Here is a 20,602-nt window from a genome sequence, read left to right on the forward strand (position 1 = left end):
CCAATCTCTGAGGTCCAGGACAGACAGGACTAGAGCGAGCGTGAGCATTTTGAATTTCTCCTTTTTGAGAAAGAACTTGAGAGCATGCAGGTCCAGGAAAGGACAAAATCGCCGGTCCATTTTGGGCAACAGAAAGTAGCGAGAAACAGCCACAACATACTTCTGGCATCAGAACTCTCCCTATGCCTCCTTTAGGCAAGAGAGTCACCACTTCCTGGTGGAATAAGGAGAGATAGTCCTCCGTCAGCTGGTCGCAAGTGGGTGGCATGGGTGGAGGAATAGTCACGAAAGGGATGGAGTATCCCCTTCAGACAATCTGTAGAACCGCACGGTCAGATGTTATCGACTTCTAATGTGCAGGTGATGGCGCATTCAGCCTCCCACTGGTTGATGGATTGCCCGGACATATGGCTGTCCGACCACAAAGGTCTGAGGGTACCAGTTTTGTGGTCACACAGAATCTGATGAAACTTCCGTGGCGTGGTGGCTGGGCAGGTAAGGATGCAGTTGAAGCCCCTTCCATATCCAAAATAGAAGTGAAAGGCAGTCGGGGGTTGGAAGGGGCCATGGAAAGGCCCAAGGACCTGGCCGTAGCTCTGCTATCCTTGAAGCACTCCAGAACGGAGTGCACCATGTCTCTGAAGAGACAGGAGCCATAAAAGGGCATGTCCATAAGCGAGGCTTAAACATCCCTTGAAAATTCTGTTGTGCTCAGCCAGTTGTGGCATTGTAAGGCCACGGATTAAGAAACTGCTCTGCCTAGCGAGTCAGTTGTGTCCAGCCCACATCTGATTGTAAACTTGGCTGCATCCTGTCTGCCATAGCTTGGGAGAGTATGGCCTGGGCCTCCTCCGGGACCAAAGTTAGCACCTGTTTAAACTGAATCCCACAGTAAAAGTAACAGCCCAAAAGGCACGAGGCGTTCACGAACCGCAGTGCCTGGCTGATGGAAGAAATGATTTTCTTGCCCAAGGTGTTCAGCCTCTTGGGTTCCCTATCAGGTGGGGTGGTAGGGAATGTGCCAAGATTTACACAGGAAGTGGAGGCTTGGACCACCAAGCTCTCCACTGGAGCGTGTTGTGTGAGGAAATTGGGTCACCTGGGGCAGGGAGATAGAGCTAACCAATTGTCTTGTTCACAGGAGCCCATTTTGACCAGCTTCCAAGCAGAACTTCCGTAAGAACTTCCGTAAGGGCTTCATTAAATGGAAGAAGCGATTCCAAGAGGGTCACTCCCGGCTGAAGCACATCTGTCAAGACATTAGTCTTGAGTGCCACTGAGAGCAGGATAAGGTCCAAGACCTCTGCCACCCATGTCACCACCACAGCAAAAGAAGCTCCCTCCTTCATAGTCACGGTAGAAGGAGAGACCATGCCAGTGTCTGGGTAAGTATCCACTCCATTGGCATACACCAATTCCTCACACTAATGAGGCCTTAGACCATGTTGGGATCTATGGGCGGGTATTACTCAGGGTCCAGTTGCCCCTCCTAATCTTCCCCAAGATTGTCTTCCCCAAGTGTCTGGAGGGTATGGCTACAGTTGGTGCGTCGACATCAGGGAAGGCTGAGATGGTGTGACTGGCGCCAGTCTAGATCCAGGCGCAGAGGGCAAATTCAGCGGCAAGGAAGCAGTGGGTGCCCCTCCCAACCATGCAGGGCCCAAAGGTGCACTAACGGGAAGGTCACCCAAGTATGAGGTATATGATCTGATAACATTTGCTGAGTTGAGCAGGGGTCTCTCCAGCTCCCGCAAACTCAGTCCAGGTGCAGGCTTATCCGCAGAGGCAGACCTCGATGACGACACTCCCTCGTCTTGTCGGATGAGTTCTACAGATCGGGTGAAGTCAAAGACCTCTTCGACTTTTAGCTCTTTTTCTGGGACTTACAAAAACACCCGGATTAATTCAATAGCGAAGAAGATCGATGGCTACGTGACCGATCTCAGGAGCTTCCTCTCGACCGGGATCGAGACTGTTACTATGTCACAAGTCGAGTGGCAAGGAGCTTAACGGATGCCTCCCTTAAGGTCTTGATGTGCATGGCGCATCAGTCGATGCAGGTCTTTGTGTTGTGGTCGCAATCGAGGCACCAGAGCCAAATAATATGTGGGTCCGTCACCGACATCTGTTAGGGACAGGCGCTGCAGGGCTTGAAGCTAGCTTTCCTCGTGGATATCCCTGCCACAACAGGATAAAGCTCTCAAAAGATTTTGACAAAAGGTCAATAATAGGTCAGCCAAAAAGTGGGTGGAGGTAGCCCTATCTTGATCTGCGCTGAATGGGGTGGAAAGAAAAGAATTGACGTCATCACTCTGGGGTTGACCCATAACTAGGCACCCCACATGTCACTTCTGTTGCGGATCCCGTCAACAAGGCCACACACAGATGAACGATGCCACTTCCAGTGTGCAGGATTACTGCTCACACAAAACTTCCAGATCTAGGTCCAGATGTACGACCCGTTTTTGCATACGCAAACAGGTTTGCGAACCAGTTTGCGCATGCAAAAACATCATGGGCCATGTACAAAGCCTATTTAGCAAGTCGCGTCCCCTTTGCAAATGCATGCAAAGATATATTTTTAAGGGCAGGCAGTGGTCCAGGAACCACAGGTTGCCCTTAAAAAATGAAACTAAAACGTTTCATTTTGATCTTTTTTTGAAATGCATCCAGTTTTCCTTTAAGGAAAATGTACTTCATTTATTTTTTAAAACTGCATTATTTCAAAGCAGTCCCAGACATGGTGGTCTGCTGATCCCTGGGAGGGCCTGCCATTCCGATTGTGCTCGTAAATTGGGTGGCTCATTAATATTAATGAACCTCGCAATTTGCGACCCCATTGGGAATCGCAAACAGTGTTAAACACACTGTTGTACATTTTATTTTGCACCTCGCAATTTGCGACTCGCAATTAGTCGCAAATTGCGAGGCGCAAAATAAAAGGATCGTACATCTGGCCCCTACTCTGATGCCTGGGAAAATTCTAAGGTAAGGAATCTGCAGCTAGAAGTCTCCATCAGATGTAACTATAACTTGCGCCCTCGCCATGCACTTCTAATTTCCTCACATTACAACACTCATGAAAGGTTCTACGACATCACTGATAAGATCACTGCAACATCTGAAAATACATAATTGATAACCATACTCTGCATGAGGGGGGGGGGTGTTCATTACCTTGGGTAACACTCTTTCTGGTAGAGACTTTATCTAGCCGCAACCCTTTTGAAAATTCCCAGGGCATCAGACAAACCAGAAACCTTTTAGCAGTGCCTCTGCATGCCAGAAGGTGGCGCCTTGCGGCTCCACACTAACGCGTCTGCTTCAGAAATTACATGTGGGTCCTAAATAAGTGCCACTTCTGCGCACTGATGTCATTTGCATTTGAGACTGTCCGCGCCCCTAGACACTGAGCCCCAAAACCAAAATGGTAGACAGTGTCTAGATTCCTAGGCTTGGGATCTTGTTAATGGAGAGAGTCCAATCAAAGAACCTGGTGGATGAGAAGAGTCGGTAAGGAATCTGCAACAAGATAGAGTCTCTACGAGAACTTGTTTTTTGAGGGACTTATAGCGGCAGATTCCTCACCTTTTAATAGATACCAAAATTGTGCCAATGGAAGGTGGGATTGTGAGAGGATTCAAATGAGAACAGCCTTCAAGACGAAGCTGACAAAATGCCCCCCTAATGAACCGTACTCTCCAGAAAATGGTACTTCGTGGTCACATGGATGGCCGCCCATGTAGTGGCCGCCCACGTAGTTGCCCGACACATCCCTAGGACAGGGAGCCCGTGTGCTAACGCAGTGATAGAAGCTTTGGCCCTGGTAGATTGAGCATGCAAACCTTTTGGAGGCTTCTTTTTAGCCAGTGAATATAAGATCGTTATGCAGAGCACAATCCAACATGAGATGGTTCTCTTCTGCATTTCCTTGCTTTTTTCGCTCCAGACACCCCCACAATGAGCTGATTGTCCACCTGGTGGTCCTTGGTATAATCTATGTAGAAGTTCAGAGCTGTCTTGGGGTCCAAACAATGGGGTCTCTCCTCCTCTTTTGAGAGGTGAGGTGGAACACACGCAGGGGGATGATTTGACCGATGAGAAACAGATTCACAAATTTCAGCAGGAAGGATGCCGGAGTCCACAGAACCAGTTTGTCTGGGAAGAAGGTAGTGTAAGGTGGACCGACACAAAGAACCTGAAGCTCGCTCAATCACCGTGCCAAGCTGATGATGAAGAGAAACAGAGTTTTAATGGTAAGGATCTGTAAGGGATAGCTGTGAAGCGGCTCAAGCAGAATGAGTTAGGTCAGGACCAGATTACAGTCCCATCGGGCCACCACAAAGGGTTACAGCAAAACATATGTTGTAACCTCTCAAAAACCACATTACAGCCGGTGATTTGAACAGTGAGGGCTGATCTGGCAACAGTATGAATGCCAAAAGATAACCTTTAACGGAACCCAAAGCGGTGCCTTGTTGGGGAAGAGATAGAACAAACAGCAGAACATCAGCTCACTTGGACTGGAATGGGTCAAACTGGTGTTTGCCCTACCTAGCCAGAAATCTGTCCCAACGACAGATGTATACCGTTTTTGGTGAAGGACACCTGGATGCCAAGATGACATCAGTCTGCGTACGTGTTCAGTTACCGATGCTCAATCTCCAAACATGAAGGTATAGACTGTGAAGATCCGAGTGCAAAACCCTGCCCTGTTACTGCAACAGCAGGTCCAATTGAAGGGGCAGCCTAATCAGAATACATATCTTCAAAGCCCAGGAGTTTTGAATAGCATACTCTCTTTCCCCAATCTGGAGCAGCTAGTATGACTTGAGCCTTGGAGGTCCTGACCTTTTTTAGAACACGGACCAGGTTTGGTATTGGTGGAAAGGCATTCAGGAGTGTCGAGGGATAGCCCTAGCACACTGAAAAACATTTTGAGGTACAAGCCTCAAAGAAACGAAGAGAAGGCTCCAGATCTATATCTGGTGGCTCGGAAACAAAAGAACTGATGTCAACGAGTAGGAGTGGTGCCTATATAAATCATGCACGTCATTCCTGGAGCGAAATGGTGTCAGTGCCGAGTAGCAAGGCGCTACCTTCCAGCATGCAGATGTACTGCTGAAAGGTTTACGGATCCAGTGTAACACTTGAGGTATATTAAAAAGGTTAGGAACATGCTCTGCTACTAGAAGTCTGTATCAGAACTTTAAAAAAATTTAAAAAGCTACTAGGACGGGCGGGGAGCCCACTTCCACACTGCCGAGCAAGCTCACCACATAGGAAGTGGCGGTTATGTCACTCTCTTGGAACGTAGGGTGGCAGTGTCCCTACCCTGCCCTCTTTGTGTTTTCTTTTTTTCATCTCATGACACTGTGACTGGGTCCCCAAGTACTAAAATGGATGCTGAACATCTTTGTTGATGTTGACGACAGAACGTTATTTTAAATCAAACGGTCCTGTGGTAGGACAGCAATGCTAGATATTTATAAATTGAACTTAAATTTCTCAAAAATACTGAAAGAATTTACACCAAATCACAAAAAGCACAGTTTCTGAGGAAAGGTATAGCTTCTGCCAAATTAGGTGTAATTCCGTTCTACTGTTTTGAATGCAGTGCTGTTCAAAATGCCTATAGGAAAATGTATTTGAAAACGAGTTTTGGGAAACCTACCCCTTTTTCTCAGTCCCCGCTTGACAGACCACCCAGAACCTTTCCAGGAATGAGCTGAGGTGGACGAACCTTTTTTTGTAAATGTTTTGCCATTGTCTAATCTAATGTTTAATTCTATGGATTGTCACCCAAAATAATCAAAAAATGAAATGAAAGTATGAGCACATTCAAAAGAAAAGCATTTTATGTGGCCCAAAGTTTAAAACCAAAGATTCATTGGTATAGGTCAGACAGTGGTACAACATCCTGCTTGTGCACCTAAAAGAGACTCTGGAATCAGCTCACTGGGGGCACCTTAGGAAAATTAAATAAAACAAACTTTCAAAGCCAAGTAAAATTCAAAAGTTCAGAGCTCTTTAAACCACCACTAATACTTTCCTAAAAAACCCATGAAGCCTACGACACTAATGCAGTCTATGTTGAAATGCCTCACAGTGATTTCTGCAAATTACACATCTTATGTTGATTCAATAAGAACAGGAAAAAAATTGTATTGATAAAAAAATAATAATCTTACTGCATATCCCAGCAGAGCCAAACCGTTGAAAAGTGCCCCCATCCTAGTTTTCTTATAACATGGTACCGGCCATTGAAAAGATCCCCGATTTTCACTGGATGGTAGCCACCTATTAAGAGACAAATAAAAAAAGGACATGATAATTAAAAAAATATCAAACAAATCAGAACTGTGAATGTGAACGGAGGACATAACTAAGAGGATTAGTCCTGGACATTCCCAATGGTCAAAGATCCCATCAGACATATTTGAGGCACTATTCTGCCCCATATTGCATAGTGTGTGTAAACGCTTGTACACTTTATCAAACCACTCTACATAGTTCCAAGCATTGGTCCTTATTGAGGATCCCAGAATCCGTTGTTTGTAGATGAGTAACACAAGAGCTGTACACTGTCCTGTAGTGTAAGTGTGTTTTGAGCCTGTAAAACACCCAAGCACATCTTGCTACAGCGCTTAAAAAAACACATCAAGCTCAGCCAAAGAGCGTGCTATCATGCTCATCCATACCGCCAGATGAAGGAACACTGCCATAATGAATCTATGGGATACACTAACTTCACAATTAGTAGGGCCTAGAGTGAAATTCCAATCTGCTCCTGAAGTTTTCAGATGTTTTCCCACTCCGCACTCAAATTTTTTCCTCACTCGCCAGTGTTAAGTTTGCGAGCGTGAGCGAGTAATATCTTACTTCAGACCCTCTTACGCCAATATTTCTCAACACAGACGGCCGCGGATATACGCTCCCGCTCACCTTGAGAAACCTTATGTTTGCATTAAGGAAGCTGCCGCTTGAGTAGAACATCTACTCAATCAGCAGAAAGAAGCAGGGCCTCGTTTGCTGCGCATGTCGCTGCTCGTGCTGATTTTCTGGTGCGGAACAAACACCTGGTGCTAAAAATCAGCGTGAAAGGTGTCACATAACACACACTAACGCTTGCGGAACTCCGTATAGAACGGTGGAGTTTTTTCGTCACTCCGCCCTGGCCGTATAATAAGAACTGTGAAGAAATGCAGTGCTCTGGCTGAGCCACAAAACATATTCCATTGCAAAGCAACTTATTAAATGCAGTCACTGAGCAGTAATACAGATCTCCAATGGCATGTACTTCAATTCCGTTCACAATATGTTTAATTAGACCATAGTACATCAAACCACAATCAATGCCCATAATGAAAACTTTTGGAAATTATAAAATCAACTTAAGCATGAAACTATAAAATCAACTTTAGCATGAAACTATCTAGTCAAATTTTAGAACACCATTAATATCGCATATAGCAATTAAAAACAACCCAGGCTAACCGACACATCAAAATACCTCATGTCCAGTAACAGATTTAAAGGTCTCTCAGTTCACTTGGCCATATTTTATAACCGACTTTACAACCCAACAACATATACTTAAGAGTAACATACAATACTATAAAATATTTGCAATTAGTATATATCACCTTAAAACTACACCAATATTTGCTCTAGTTTGAGCTTAATTTGCAAACCCTACCGGAATTAACCAGAAGGGATTCACTTAAATTTGAGGTCTGAAAAGTTTGCATCTCATTGACTGGTTTGGAAGGTCTAAGTCTCTAAGAGATAGTGAAGTTTATACTTGTACTTTACAAAGATTGTAACAGTTAGGCCAATGTTATATTCCAAATATGTATAATCTCTTTGGAATACAACACAAAAGGCAAGAGATTTCAATTCAGATTGTGAAATATTTAAAAAGACCTATAAGTTCTCAGAGTTCTGCAAATCCTGGCATTTTTTGTCTTGTCTGGGTGTGTTGAAGAGGCTCAACCTCGTTTACTTCAACTGAATTCCTTCCAATACGAAACACATTTTATTTTGAGTTGGTTGTGAAAGGATATGCAAGTATCTCAAGATTTCAACAGATGCTAAGTTTTGTCATGAAGTTAGTCTCATTTCAAGTCTAATCATAGAGTTTGATGGGAGGAAGTAGAGACGTTTCAGGTAATGGCTCTCTACAGAATCAGGGGTGTAGAATTTAACAAAATATCTAATTGTCCATGGGACAGGCTACTTCATAAATCTACTTTTCCGGTAAAAATATCCACTAGTCTCTTTTGTGCCGTGTAGTGCAACAACAAATTATGGCAACAATCCCATTATGTAAGAACTCTGATAATAGCCTCTCTGATTATGCAAAAGCTCATAATAAAGTAAGGTTTAAATATTAGCAATTCCATTATTTTGCCACCTTTCCACAAATCTACATACTCTGGCTTGAAGTAGCAGTAAGCAGTAGTTCCAGGGTTGGACTGCCATTTTAAGTCTGTGCAAGCCTACTAACTTGCATGTTTTAGGGTTTTCACCAAATGTTCTCGAATCTTTTCCCTTAGTGAGAAAGGTTGGAAATTTACTCTTGACAAGGGCAGAAGGAAAGAACTTGTAAACGCTTAACAGATTTTCGCATGAACAAATCTACACATGCATATTTGCTTGTGCTAAAATGCAGTTCATAAATATTTTCTAGGAGTACGATTTCCGGGCCTACTTTGGAAAAAAACGTGTGCATTTATGGATGCTATAAATATGCACTAATGCAAGGACATATCATGGGTTCATTTTTGTGGCTTTCTTTAAGAATTGGGCCCCTCACTAGGGTAGGTGTTAACCAAGGCCTTTTGTTTTGTATTAAAATTCTACCCCTCTATGTATCGGTAGGATTCGGTGACCGCATTCTGCTCTTTTCACAAGAAGCATATTAGCACACAGTCAATTTGTTCAGTGCTAGGGACTGCTGTGGCAATGTGTGTTTTTTTAAACCCAAAAATATTTTTTCCCATCTTTGTTATAATGGTGAGGGCCCGGCACCACCCACAACAATAATATTTACAAAAACCATGTCAAAACAAGACACACACCGACATAACCAAAAGACTGACCACCCAAGTCAGACCTACTGGCTTTGCCAATGCTTGTTTATTTTCATGCTTCCCATAATCTTGTTGAAACGGGTTACACTGATTTTCTATTATGAATATTTTTTGGGACATTCTAGCATGCATTAAGCCATTTTACTAAATTATGCTTCTAAGAAATGGCACCTAAATTTTCATAGTAGTTTAGCAAAACATTTTTTTCCTAACTGCATTTTTTGTGAATATTTTATTGTGAAAGCAAAGAATTATCAATCTTTCTTTCAAGCTTCTGCAAATATTTGCAAATAATCAGAGAGCATTCCAGGAGCATTATACGCAGCCTTATACTGTTAAACTCTGCAAACGGGTGTACACATTTTTATACTGTAACCATGGTCAATAATGCAGTCCAAGTGCACAACATTTGCTTAGAGTGTTCACCCTAATAATGAAGGCTCTGCGTTAATAAACCATAAATACATGTTCGAACAACTTTAACCTATGGACAGAAATATTATCATAACTGCAGACAATGCCCTTCTATGATCAATAATGTGGCACTGTAAACTGGCAGCCAAAGGGTTTGTGCTGCAGGGGGTTGGACCTATTTGTCCCAAGGACAAATTAAGACATGAAAGCTTGTTGTCCTTGACCCCAAAGAATATGTCCTGGGCGTCAGGCTCTAGGTATTCCACAACCCTGAGAATCATAGGTGGTTTTAAGATTCAATGTTAAGAGTTCTGCACTGCATAATACTTGAGGGGACCCTTTACGTTAAAAGGAGCAAATTAACGTAAATTGAGAGTGCCCACCATAATTTCCTATTACATTTTTGCAGATCTCTTTTGCACACAAGAGACTGTGTTGCTGTATGGTCTTGGTGGGTAGAGATTTATGAATGATCAGTACAAATATTTATAAAATCCCACCTCATAAACTTTACTTTCTACCAAAGTACAAGACAAGTTTCCATACTTAGACCGTAAGCTAAGAATTTAGTTTCATCCATGTTTACTGTAAGAAAAGTTTTACAGAACTTATAAAAGATTGATCGCTTTCTCAGAAGGCCAGTTGAAGTACTGTCCATAATGACTAAATCACCTTGATATAAAAAACAAGGAACACGTATGCCATCCACCTTCGAGGAGGAGAAGATGATCTCCAAAGTCCTAGATAGGTCAACCAAATATAGTAGGAACAAAGTGAGGGGGGGTAACATGGAGCCCTGCATTAGGTTAATTCTCACTGGGAATTTACAAGTCATGTTTAGCCACATGTGGAGAAGATATGGCTTAACAGCTAGAGTGTCCGACCTTGAAGCTGGGGAACAAGGTTCGAGTCTGGCGGGAGGATCAAACATCCTGTGTTTCTGGGCAAATCACTTAACCTCCCCGTACCTACAAATGAATGTATCCGTCTGTAATGCAACTGGTGCTCATGTAAAGTGCTCTGATACCTTCGGGTCAAGTTCGCGCTATATGAATCTGTATAAATAATAAAAATTCAAATATAAGAGTACCATTCGAGTCAATTTAAAACTGGGTCCAGTTTGATGAACAAAGTACCCTTAAGACTGAAAGTAGGCATGGCCACTTCTTTGAGATTCTGCCATGGACCCTCCCTATCAACTAGATCATACGTAGCTCTAAAATAAAAAAAAAGCAACAAAAAAGATGTCCCACTTGTCCAATGGTTTTAGAACATTAACCCAGAGACTACATAAGTGGTCTCAGTTAAATATCCTTTTCTAAAAGCACCCTGTTTTTCAATCAAGTTATACTCATTGATCCAATCTTTTAGAGAGATTAAAATTGTTTTAGCATAGACAACTGCTCCAATATCAATCAAGCAGATTAATCTATAGCATTTCGGGTGGCAGACTAATCTTTTTTGTGAATGGGTTTAATTACAGCACATTTCAAACTCACAGAAAAAGATCCAGCTTGATTTTACTAAGGAAAAAATTAAAGAAACATATTTGCTCACCAGTCTATCTTTTATTTAAGAATTGAGGATGGGAGATTACCCAGACCTGCTGCTTTTGTTTACTTCAAGAAACGGGCAGTAATTTATACTGGTTCCAAGGGAAATAAAGTAACTATTAAATGATTCCTGACAAAATCAGGGATCAGAGTGCTGTTCTGACTCGGTCAAACACTTCTCCTACATAAGCTATCCAAGATTCTTACGAAATTACATTAGAAAGTAAAGGGTGATGATTATTAGAATCTTGGCTTACCAACTCTCAGAATTTCCTAGAGTCTTGGGAAGCAATGACCGCTGGCAATAAGGACCAACATTTGTTATAATAATTAAATGTTTTGTCAAGTATAACTTTTCATAAGAAATTTTAAACTATTTGATAATCAGTGGTCACCTTCTTTCTTAGCATGTATAGTCCTATTGCTTAATTCAATCAATCAATCAATCAAACGTTTATTTCGGGTGTCAACCCCCCAAAAAACAGATATAATACAACAAATAAGTTACACTGAACAAGAAATATAAATCTGAATAAAGAAAGCACTGTGTAAGTGCATGATAAAAGGAAAAAGCATTGGCATAGCCAATAGGTCTCGCTTTTGGGACCTTATAAGTATTTAGTTATGCAGCACAATATCCTTGGTGCAACAACAACTGTTGCATAGCAAAAAACTTATAAGGTCCCAAAGGCAAGACCAATTGGCCATGCCAATGCTTGTTTATTTTGTGTCATCCATGACTATGTATCACCTTATCGTTATCGGTCAGCATTCCAGCTGGATCTGTGAGGCAGATTGTGGCATCTAAGATGGCAGTGAACTTCCTTTGCAGGTGTGCATATGTAAATGTAAATGTCCATTATTTATAAAGCGCGAACAATTACCCGAAGGTGTCAAGGCACTGGGGGCCCTCAGGAAGATTAAGCAAGCTATTGCCCAGAGTCACATGGTGCTGGGCTGATCTGCTGCTGGTGCCAGGGATCGAACCATGAGCCCGGGTTCCAGAGTCAGACACCCTGGCCGCTGCGCCACACCTCTTCCTACATATGTAGAAAGAACACGGGGCTGCCCCATATGATTTTATTTATTTCCACATAGTTCATACTTTCATGTGACAGGGGCACATGATGTATGCGTGCACAGCATCTGGACCCATGGAATGTAGCAGAGGATCCAGCCACATAAGATGATGGTAGAACTTAAGCGGCTCAAGGTCAGTTGGCCAATCAACCAATGCAGTGAAGAGGGAAACATGCCTGCTCTGTGACAGTGATGATAAACACAGGCTGCCACTGCTACCAAGATCGTATCAGCCAACAAAGATAGAGTCGCCCCACTAGAGAAGGACGGCATACATGGGGCGCCATTCAAGACCATAAAGCCCCACTCTGGCCTGGGTTTCATATGCCAACTACTTTAACTCGGTTCTACACCCCAAGATTTTGTGGTCTGGGTTGACTTATTTTGGAGAAAAGAGCACAATTGTCTATATTTTAGCAGCATTCAGAAAATGTGACTGTGTTCTTTCGCTGCTGGAGATTCTGCAAAGTCACAGTGCCCGATTCACAAAGATAAAGTTAGACGAAAGTCTAAAATTATGACTTTCAATATCCACAAAGGACATTTGCGTGCAGTAAATGCCCTTTATGAATACCGTAAGTCGTAAAATGAGACTTTTGTCTCACTTTATCTTTGTGAATCGGGACCACGGTTTTTTACCTGCCTGAGTCTTCAGCAGCACCACATCTCCGAACAGGAAGGTCTTTGCAGCCAGAGAGCGCAGACTCCAATTTGAAAGTGCTGCTCTCTCTGACACCAGACAACCTGTTCCCCAGCTGTGGCACAGCTAGGGCCGCATGGTGTGCGGGATGGGGCCTGGAGCCACAGCGGAAGGGGTCCGGAAGAATCACGAGGAGAAGGAGGGCCACAATAAGTTTCAGGAGGAGGCTTAGCACAGGAGTCAAATGGGGCAGATGAGTCACAGGGCAGCAGGGTGCCAGTGATAAAGAGAAGGCATGGAGGAGGCGGCCACAAGAGAGACAGACATATTGGGGACAGGGGGCTAGAGGTGACATAGTGTAGCAGGGGGAGAGATTTCAAAATGGTACATCAGAGTCCACAGGGGTCGGGCTCAATAGGTTAAATGGGTTTTGCCGAAGAAATTGGATCGTGCACATACCTGCAGATCCCAGTGTCTTGCAGTCACCTCCTCTCCCCCTGAAAGTTGAGCCAGGCTGCAGGCTGTTGGCACAGGAGGGCGGTCTTGTGTTTTTGAAGTGGCGTTACCAGACAGGTAACAAAGGAAGTACAAGCATTGGCCGCGCAGCAAGCAAGACGTGCGGCTTTGACCGTGAATTGTGTGCACGCGAGCAAAAACTAAATTTGAAAAAACACACAAGTGGTGCGCACGCACACTGGGAGAGCGAGAGGAAAGCCAGATGGCGCCTCTGCTCGAGCCTGTGCGCGTAACCAGACGCTCCATGACACCGAAAAGGCTGTGGTTGGACTTTTAAAAGCCCAATCACTAAATGTCTCGCCAGACAGCGCATGCACTGGCTCAGGCGAGACCTAAAAACTGATATTAAAAAGTAAAAATATCATTAAAAGCCTACGAAGATTCAAAAAAGAATTTTATTTCTTGATTGTCTTCTAGTTTTCTGACAGAATTTGTCACACTATATCCTGTTATTAGACTTTTTGTTTTTTAACAAAGAGTTATGTGAACAGTAAAAATACTATTTCACCTCAACTCTTAGACAAAAGACCACATCCTTTATGGACTTATTGTACCATAGTATTATATTGCAGTCAATTAAAGATACATCAACATGATGTATATAAATTTGAAAGCAAGTTAACAGATGTAGCTAACCAGGTACTAGTGTAGGTGTGAGATGGCAGGATATTTAATACTAATGGGTAGAGCTTTAGCTTGGATTGATAGGGAGTTCTGTGAAATGTTAACATGAAAACACCAATTTCCACTTTCACTGTAAATTAGAATTGCAGAATCAGTCTTTAAAAAACAGCCCAAGAACTCAAGCAGGAACAAAAATATAGTCAAAAAGGCAAAGTTGCATCCCAAATCTAAAGGTTTGACCTGCAGAAGCATCGGTTTATAATGTGCATTAAGTAAAGCCAAAACAGAGGAGGCAACAAGCTTTAACATTATAGCAGACTACTTAGAAATTGTGGCCTCTGCACGGTCAGCAAAAGGAACATCATAAGCTAATAGCACACCTTCTTGTGGACAGTCCCCCCACAGTGGGTTGAGCCTCAGATTACGTACTCTGCATTGTGCTGTTGGCATACTGACTGTCTTTCAAACTTTTAAAAATGCGTTGCGCCAGCAAAATGATCAATTAAGCAGACATTGACTAAAATCAGCGCACCAACATCTGCGGTGTTTCAATACAGATCCACTTTAATTGCTAAAATGTAAATGCACTGTGTATCAATGGTCTCCTCATTTTGAACTACATTATTGAAGTTCAAGGTTAGTAGTCCACCTGAGGAGTAGCTAGCCTTATTTTTAGACACACTTTGCTTCTATCTTTCTACTGCACTGCACAAAAGTGACACCTAACTCTTAATTAGCTTCCAACACATGTTCAAACAAGTCAGTCTAGTCTCACAGCACCCCATCAGAGTAAAGGGCAACTAGAAATCAGGGAGACACAGTGGAGCCTAACTGTTGGCGTGTGATTGACTAGCACAACACAGCCTTCGTGACCTCAAAACCAACGTCCTTTTTTAGGTCTCGCCCTGGAATTCGCATCCGAAGGATGCGTCCAGGGTCGGAGACTTATAGCTGCCTGACACCGGGGAATGAGGGACACAAAACTGTGACGAGCGTGGATTGAGCTGCGTGCACGCGCGTCAACATTCACGCATGCGCACATCACAGCCGCGCACATCACAGTCACAGCCACACCTCCTCCCTCCCCCCCCCTTCGCCGCCGCCGCCGCACCTACACACACACACACAGAGCAGGCTGTTCACAACACATGCACACGCAGGCAGACACTAGCGCACACATACAGACACACACTACACCTCCCCAGGCGGCCCCCCCCCCCGCCCGCCGCCGCCGCCGCCCCCCAGCCGCCGCCGCCCCCGCCCCCCCAGCCGCCGCCGCCCACACACGAGAGTACACGCACAGACAATCCCCCCGCCCCGCCCCGCCTGCAAGCTCTCACTTACCGGCTCGGTGTGCAGGTTCCTGGGCCGTCTTTTGGCACGCCGCAGGGGTCTCCTCACCACTCGGGAGCCCCGTGTTGCCTCTGTTACCATGCAGTCTGCCCTCGCTCTTTCGCCCGGTCTCTCTGAAGCGCCCCGGGACTTCAGCGTGAAGCCTGCATGTTTCGGACGTCCTCCTCGGCAGTTACTTCCTGTTTCTTTGACGAGCCCCGCCCACGTCCAAACAAAGGCTGCCTGACTTCCAGAGTGCGCCCGCGATGAAGAGACGGCCATTTTGTCAGCACACAAGCACCTAGCACTGTGTTTATTTGCATACTGGACTGTCACTGTGCTTTCGGTAACGACGTACAGCTTCGGAGACTGCACACGTTGTAAGCATATTGTGGTGCACGTACAACAGACAGCTGAGTGCATAATCAATCTATGTGAGCAAAGAACATGTTTTCATAACCCTTGCTATCCTTTCCATTTAATTGTTTTGTTCCATTATTTGATTACATTTCCTGATATTTGACAAATGATTTCCGTGTACATGCAGAGGATTAAGCAATTGCAGTGAAAGGACACGCTTATGATGCTATCGCTAATTCTGTGGTTTTATGTATGTCCTGGTGAAATTTCTGTTACACAGTGTAATCTCAGTTAATTTCTGGCATTTGCTTTACATTTGTGATGAAATCATGGCAATTACGTGATTACACCGTGACCAGATCAAGTAAAGAAGCTTCTGTTCGGGTCAATATCCCATGGCATAAACACAGGAAACAAGGTTTGCAAAGAGAACGTGTGCAGATGCTGTTCGTGCACGCGTGATTTTGCGACTTTTTCTTAGTGCAAAATATGTCCTTGTATCCAAGAATGAATGCGAGGATGTACATGGCAAAACAGCTGCCAAATGCTGGACCGATGTTTTTTTGTTATTTCGTGTACTTATTGAAGAATTCCATGTATTTTTTGCAAAAGAATTTACGCAAATATCGCACACTCCTAATATTATATTACATTTCCTATTAATTATCACACACCATTTGCACACAATTGCTAAGGTTATTCTTTCTGAAGGATTTATCTTCATGTTGGGTTTTTTGTTTTCATTATGACGGAAATGAACCTCAACTACGCAGCTAGGGCATGTTTAAAAAAAAATTATTTCTGAATGCAGTGCACATTTTGTGCCTTGCTTCTCTTGGAGCGTGGGGACGCAGAGCCTACATGGAGTGGCTGTATAAAGGACATAGCACCACTTTTTATTGAATAGAAGGTCAATATTTTATTAAGCGTAACATGAGCATACGTGCATAGAGGATGGGCTGGTGGAAGGCTGGGAGAGAATTACAGGCAGTGATGCGGAGAATTTCCCCGTGTTCGTTGATTACAGTTTCCAAGCAGCTGTGAGCACCAAGAGATTACGGTGCGTCCGCTCTTGTTCCTTGAAGACTCTTACTCTAGCGCTCTCTAGTTTGCTGTCTTGCCTGTGGGCATTTGTCCCCAGCCAGATTGCATCTTTAATCTGTGTGGTTTCTGCATGTCGTAAACTCTATCCCAATATTAATAGCTTTTTCGTTTTTTTTTCCTTTCTAATTTACATGCGCTTAATTTATTTCATGCCAGCCTTTTAAATCAGAAACGCGCTCCGATTAAGGTCCATTGAGAGCTTTACATTACTGTTGCATGTGTGAGTGCAGAGTGCGTGCAGAGTGACAGTGAGTGCAGAGTGCGTGCAGAGTAACAGTGAGTGCAGAGTGAGTGCAGAGTGAGTGCAGAGTGACAGTGAGTGCGGAGTGACAGTGAGTGCGGAGTGACAGTGAGTGCAGAGTGACAGTGAGTGCAGAGTGACAGTGAGTGCAGAGTGACAGTGAGTGCAGAGTGCGTGCAGAAACAGTGAGTGCAGAGTGTGTGCAGAGTGCAGAGTGCGTGCAGAGTGACAGTGAGTGCAGAGTGACAGTGAGTGCAGAGTGACAGTGAGTGCAGAGTGACAGTGAGTGCAGAGTGACAGTGAGTGCAGAGTGCGTTCAGAAACAGTGAGTGCAGAGTGCGTGCAGAGTGACAGTGAGTGCAGAGTGCGTGCAGAGTGACAGTGAGTGCAGGGTGAGTGCAGAGTGCGTGCAGAGTGACAGTGAATGCAGAGTGAGTGCAGAGTGACAGTGAGTGCAGAGTGAGTGCAGTGACAGTGAGTGCAGAGTGACAGTGAGTGCAGAGTGACAGTGAGTGCAGAGTGACAGTGAGTGCAGAGTGACAGTGAGTGCAGAGTGCGTGCAGAAACAGTGAGTGCAGAGTGCGTGCAGAGTGACAGTGAGTGCAGGGTGCGTGCAGAGTGACAGTGAGTGCAGGGTGAGTGCAGAGTGACAGTGAGTGCAGAGTGACAGTGAGTGCAGAGTGACAGTGAGTGCAGAGTGACAGTGAGTGCAGAGTGCGTGCAGAAACAGTGAGTGCAGAGTGCGTGCAGAGTGACAGTGAGTGCAGAGTGCGTGCAGAGTGACAGTGAGTGCAGAGTGCGTGCAGAGTGACAGTGAGTGCAGAGTGCGTGCAGAGTGACAGTGAGTGCAGAGTGACAGTGAGTGCAGAGTGACAGTGCGTGCAGAGTGACAGTGAGTGCAGAGTGACAGTGAGTGCAGAGTGACAGTGAGTGCAGAGTGACAGTGAGTGCAGAGTGCGTGCAGAGTGACAGTGAGTGCAGAGTGCGTGCAGAGTGACAGTGAGTGCGGAGTGACAGTGCGTGCAGAGTGACAGTTAGTGCAGAGTGCGTGCAGAGTGACAGTGAGTGCGGAGTGACAGTGCGTGCAGAGTGACAGTGCGTGCAGAGTGACAGTGAGTGCAGAGTGACAGTGAGTGCAGAGTGCGTGCAGAGTGACAGTGAGTGCAGAGTGTGTGCAGAGTGACAGTGAGTGCAGAGTGCGTGCAGAGTGACAGTGAGTGCAGAGTGCGTGCAGAGTGACAGTGAGTGCAGAGTGAGTGCAGAGTGACAGTGAGTGCGGAGTGACAGTGAGTGCGGAGTGACAGTGAGTGCAGAGTGACAGTGAGTGCAGAGTGACAGTGAGTGCAGAGTGAGTGCAGAGTGAGTGCAGAGTGACAGTGAGTGCGGAGTGACAGTGAGTGCGGAGTGACAGTGAGTGCAGAGTGACAGTGAGTGCAGAGTGACAGTGAGTGCAGAGTGACAGTGAGTGCAGAGTGACAGTGAGTGCAGAGTGACAGTGAGTGCAGAGTGCGTGCATAAACAGTGAGTGCAGAGTGCGTGCAGAGTGCAGAGTGCGTGCAGAGTGACAGTGAGTGCAGAGTGACAGTGAGTGCAGAGTGCGTGCAGTGACAGTGAGTGCAGAGTGCGTGCAGAGTGACAGTGAGTGCAGAGTGCGTGCAGAGTGACAGTGAGTGCAGAGTGACAGTGAGTGCAGAGTGACAGTGAGTACAGTCACTCAGCACCACCACATTATCACTCAGAACCACCACAGCACCACTCAGAACCACCACAGCACCACTCAGCACCACCACAGCATCACTCAGCACCACCACAGCACCACCACAGCACCACCATAGCACCACTCAGCACCACCACAGCATCACTCAGCATCACCACAGCCCCATTCAGCACCACCACAGCCCCATTCAGCAGCACCACAGCATCACTCAGCACCACCACAGCACAAATATGTTCTCTCAATGTTTCAAGCTTTATTACAAATGTCACAAAAAGATGTTAATATTTCACTTCTGTTCTTGGATTTCGTTACAATAAAATACACTGAACATAATCTTCACAAAAGTTATTTACAAAAGTTTAAGCTATTGCCATTATAAATTACAATCACTTTTATTAAGTATTAAAAAAAATTAAAAGCCATTGTTATTTGTAATATCAATACATCTAAGTCACGTAAATACAAATGTTGCATTACAAATGCTATAGGTGTCACATTTGCGAAAGTTATAACTATTGGCATTGTAAATGACAAAGCTATTAATTTAGCTATTTTCAAAACCAACACATAAATGAACATTTGGTGAATTACCATTAAAATATTTGACTTTTTTACTAAGATATTATTGTACTCTTTTATGCAAACAAAATTTAGATACTGCATAAATAACTTTAATAAAACATATTTTATATATAGCTTTTTATGTAAAAAAATAACTATAGCACAAAGCAAAAAACAATTGCCATTTACAATGCTAATAGCTCAAACTTAAATAATGCGAGACCTATTGCATTGCAAATGCTTGTTCATCTCTCCTGTGAGAGCAGAATGGGGAATATACCCTAATATCCTAATCCCCTAATCCACTATCTCCATTGAAAATGTGCAACTCAAAATGTTTTTTATTTACAAAAGGAAACGCGCAAGACATCTTTGAGATCAGGAAAGGGCATAATGAATTTAACAAAAACAATCAATGATGGACTGTATGCAAATTACTGGGCCTGCCCTTCATTCTCTACATGATTAACCACTTCTTAACTCCTCGGGGGTGGGGGGCACAATAAAGAAAGGCATTTTCTAACACCAGAGAAACTGCAGTATTTTGGCTACAAGCTTAACCCTATTCAACATTCAACTTCTAAACCTTCAACAAGTATGGCTGTCCCTTAACCCTGCTGCCACGGCTTCCTAACATAAGAAGTTAGAACTTGGTAACCTAATGCTGGTTAAATAATCGCCTCTGCCACGTTAACAGAGTAGCTTGAGCTAGCCTAACACACTTCCCGCTTGTGGCCCCCTAATCCAACCTGCTTACCTTCTGCTTGCCTTGTTTCCCATCCTAAGCTACTTCTGAAATTCTTCCACCACAGCCATAGCTGTACTAAATGAAGTATAACAAGTACAAGACTGCAACTTCTGTCCTGCTCAGTTGTTGTCGTGTCACTGCCCGACTGGCTAAAAGAGAAAAGCTGCAGTTGGCACCATGCCAGACAGATCTATTTATCAACTTCCACTGTCACGTGGTTACATTGGGCCCGGGTAGAAACATCGTTTTACACAATGACATTCAACACACATTTAAGTGCATGCAAATACAGGATAATATTCTTCTAACTCGGTTTGCTTACAATGCCACTTCGTAGGCACCCTCTCAAAACACCTTGAACATCCTGTACAAGGACTATCATGCAAGGGGTTATTTGTTTTGGCCGCTTGGTGACAGAGTTATCATAATAGAATAAACAATAGCGGCTCAACTAGGACTTTGGCATGGTAACATGGATGATATTATATATACCGCATCGATCCTTTGTTTAGACAGAGGAGCATTTTGCTGGCACTGAAACATTGACCCATGTAGGAATTCCAGCCCAGCTGATTCCTGTTTACCTCATGCGAGGGATGCTGTCCAGCTCTTCACCA

At 44.2% G+C, this 20,602-nt stretch overlaps 1 protein-coding gene across 2 annotated transcripts in view; it reads right to left on the minus strand.

Moving 5' to 3' along the window:
• The window catches only part of SRPK2 (SRSF protein kinase 2), a 760,208-nt gene that overhangs the window by 319,170 nt on the left and 420,436 nt on the right, over window positions 1-20,602 (minus strand). For both annotated transcript variants that reach the window (XM_086967039.1, XM_086967042.1), the window contains one exon: window positions 6,192-6,300. In XM_086967039.1, coding sequence (XP_086823165.1) covers window positions 6,192-6,300 — 109 coding nt within the window. The remainder of the gene's footprint in view (window positions 1-6,191; window positions 6,301-20,602) is intronic.

Source organism: Lissotriton vulgaris, chromosome 1_1 (genome assembly GCF_964263255.1).
Source record: "Lissotriton vulgaris chromosome 1_1, aLisVul1.2, whole genome shotgun sequence".
NCBI lineage: Eukaryota > Metazoa > Chordata > Amphibia > Caudata > Salamandridae > Lissotriton > Lissotriton vulgaris.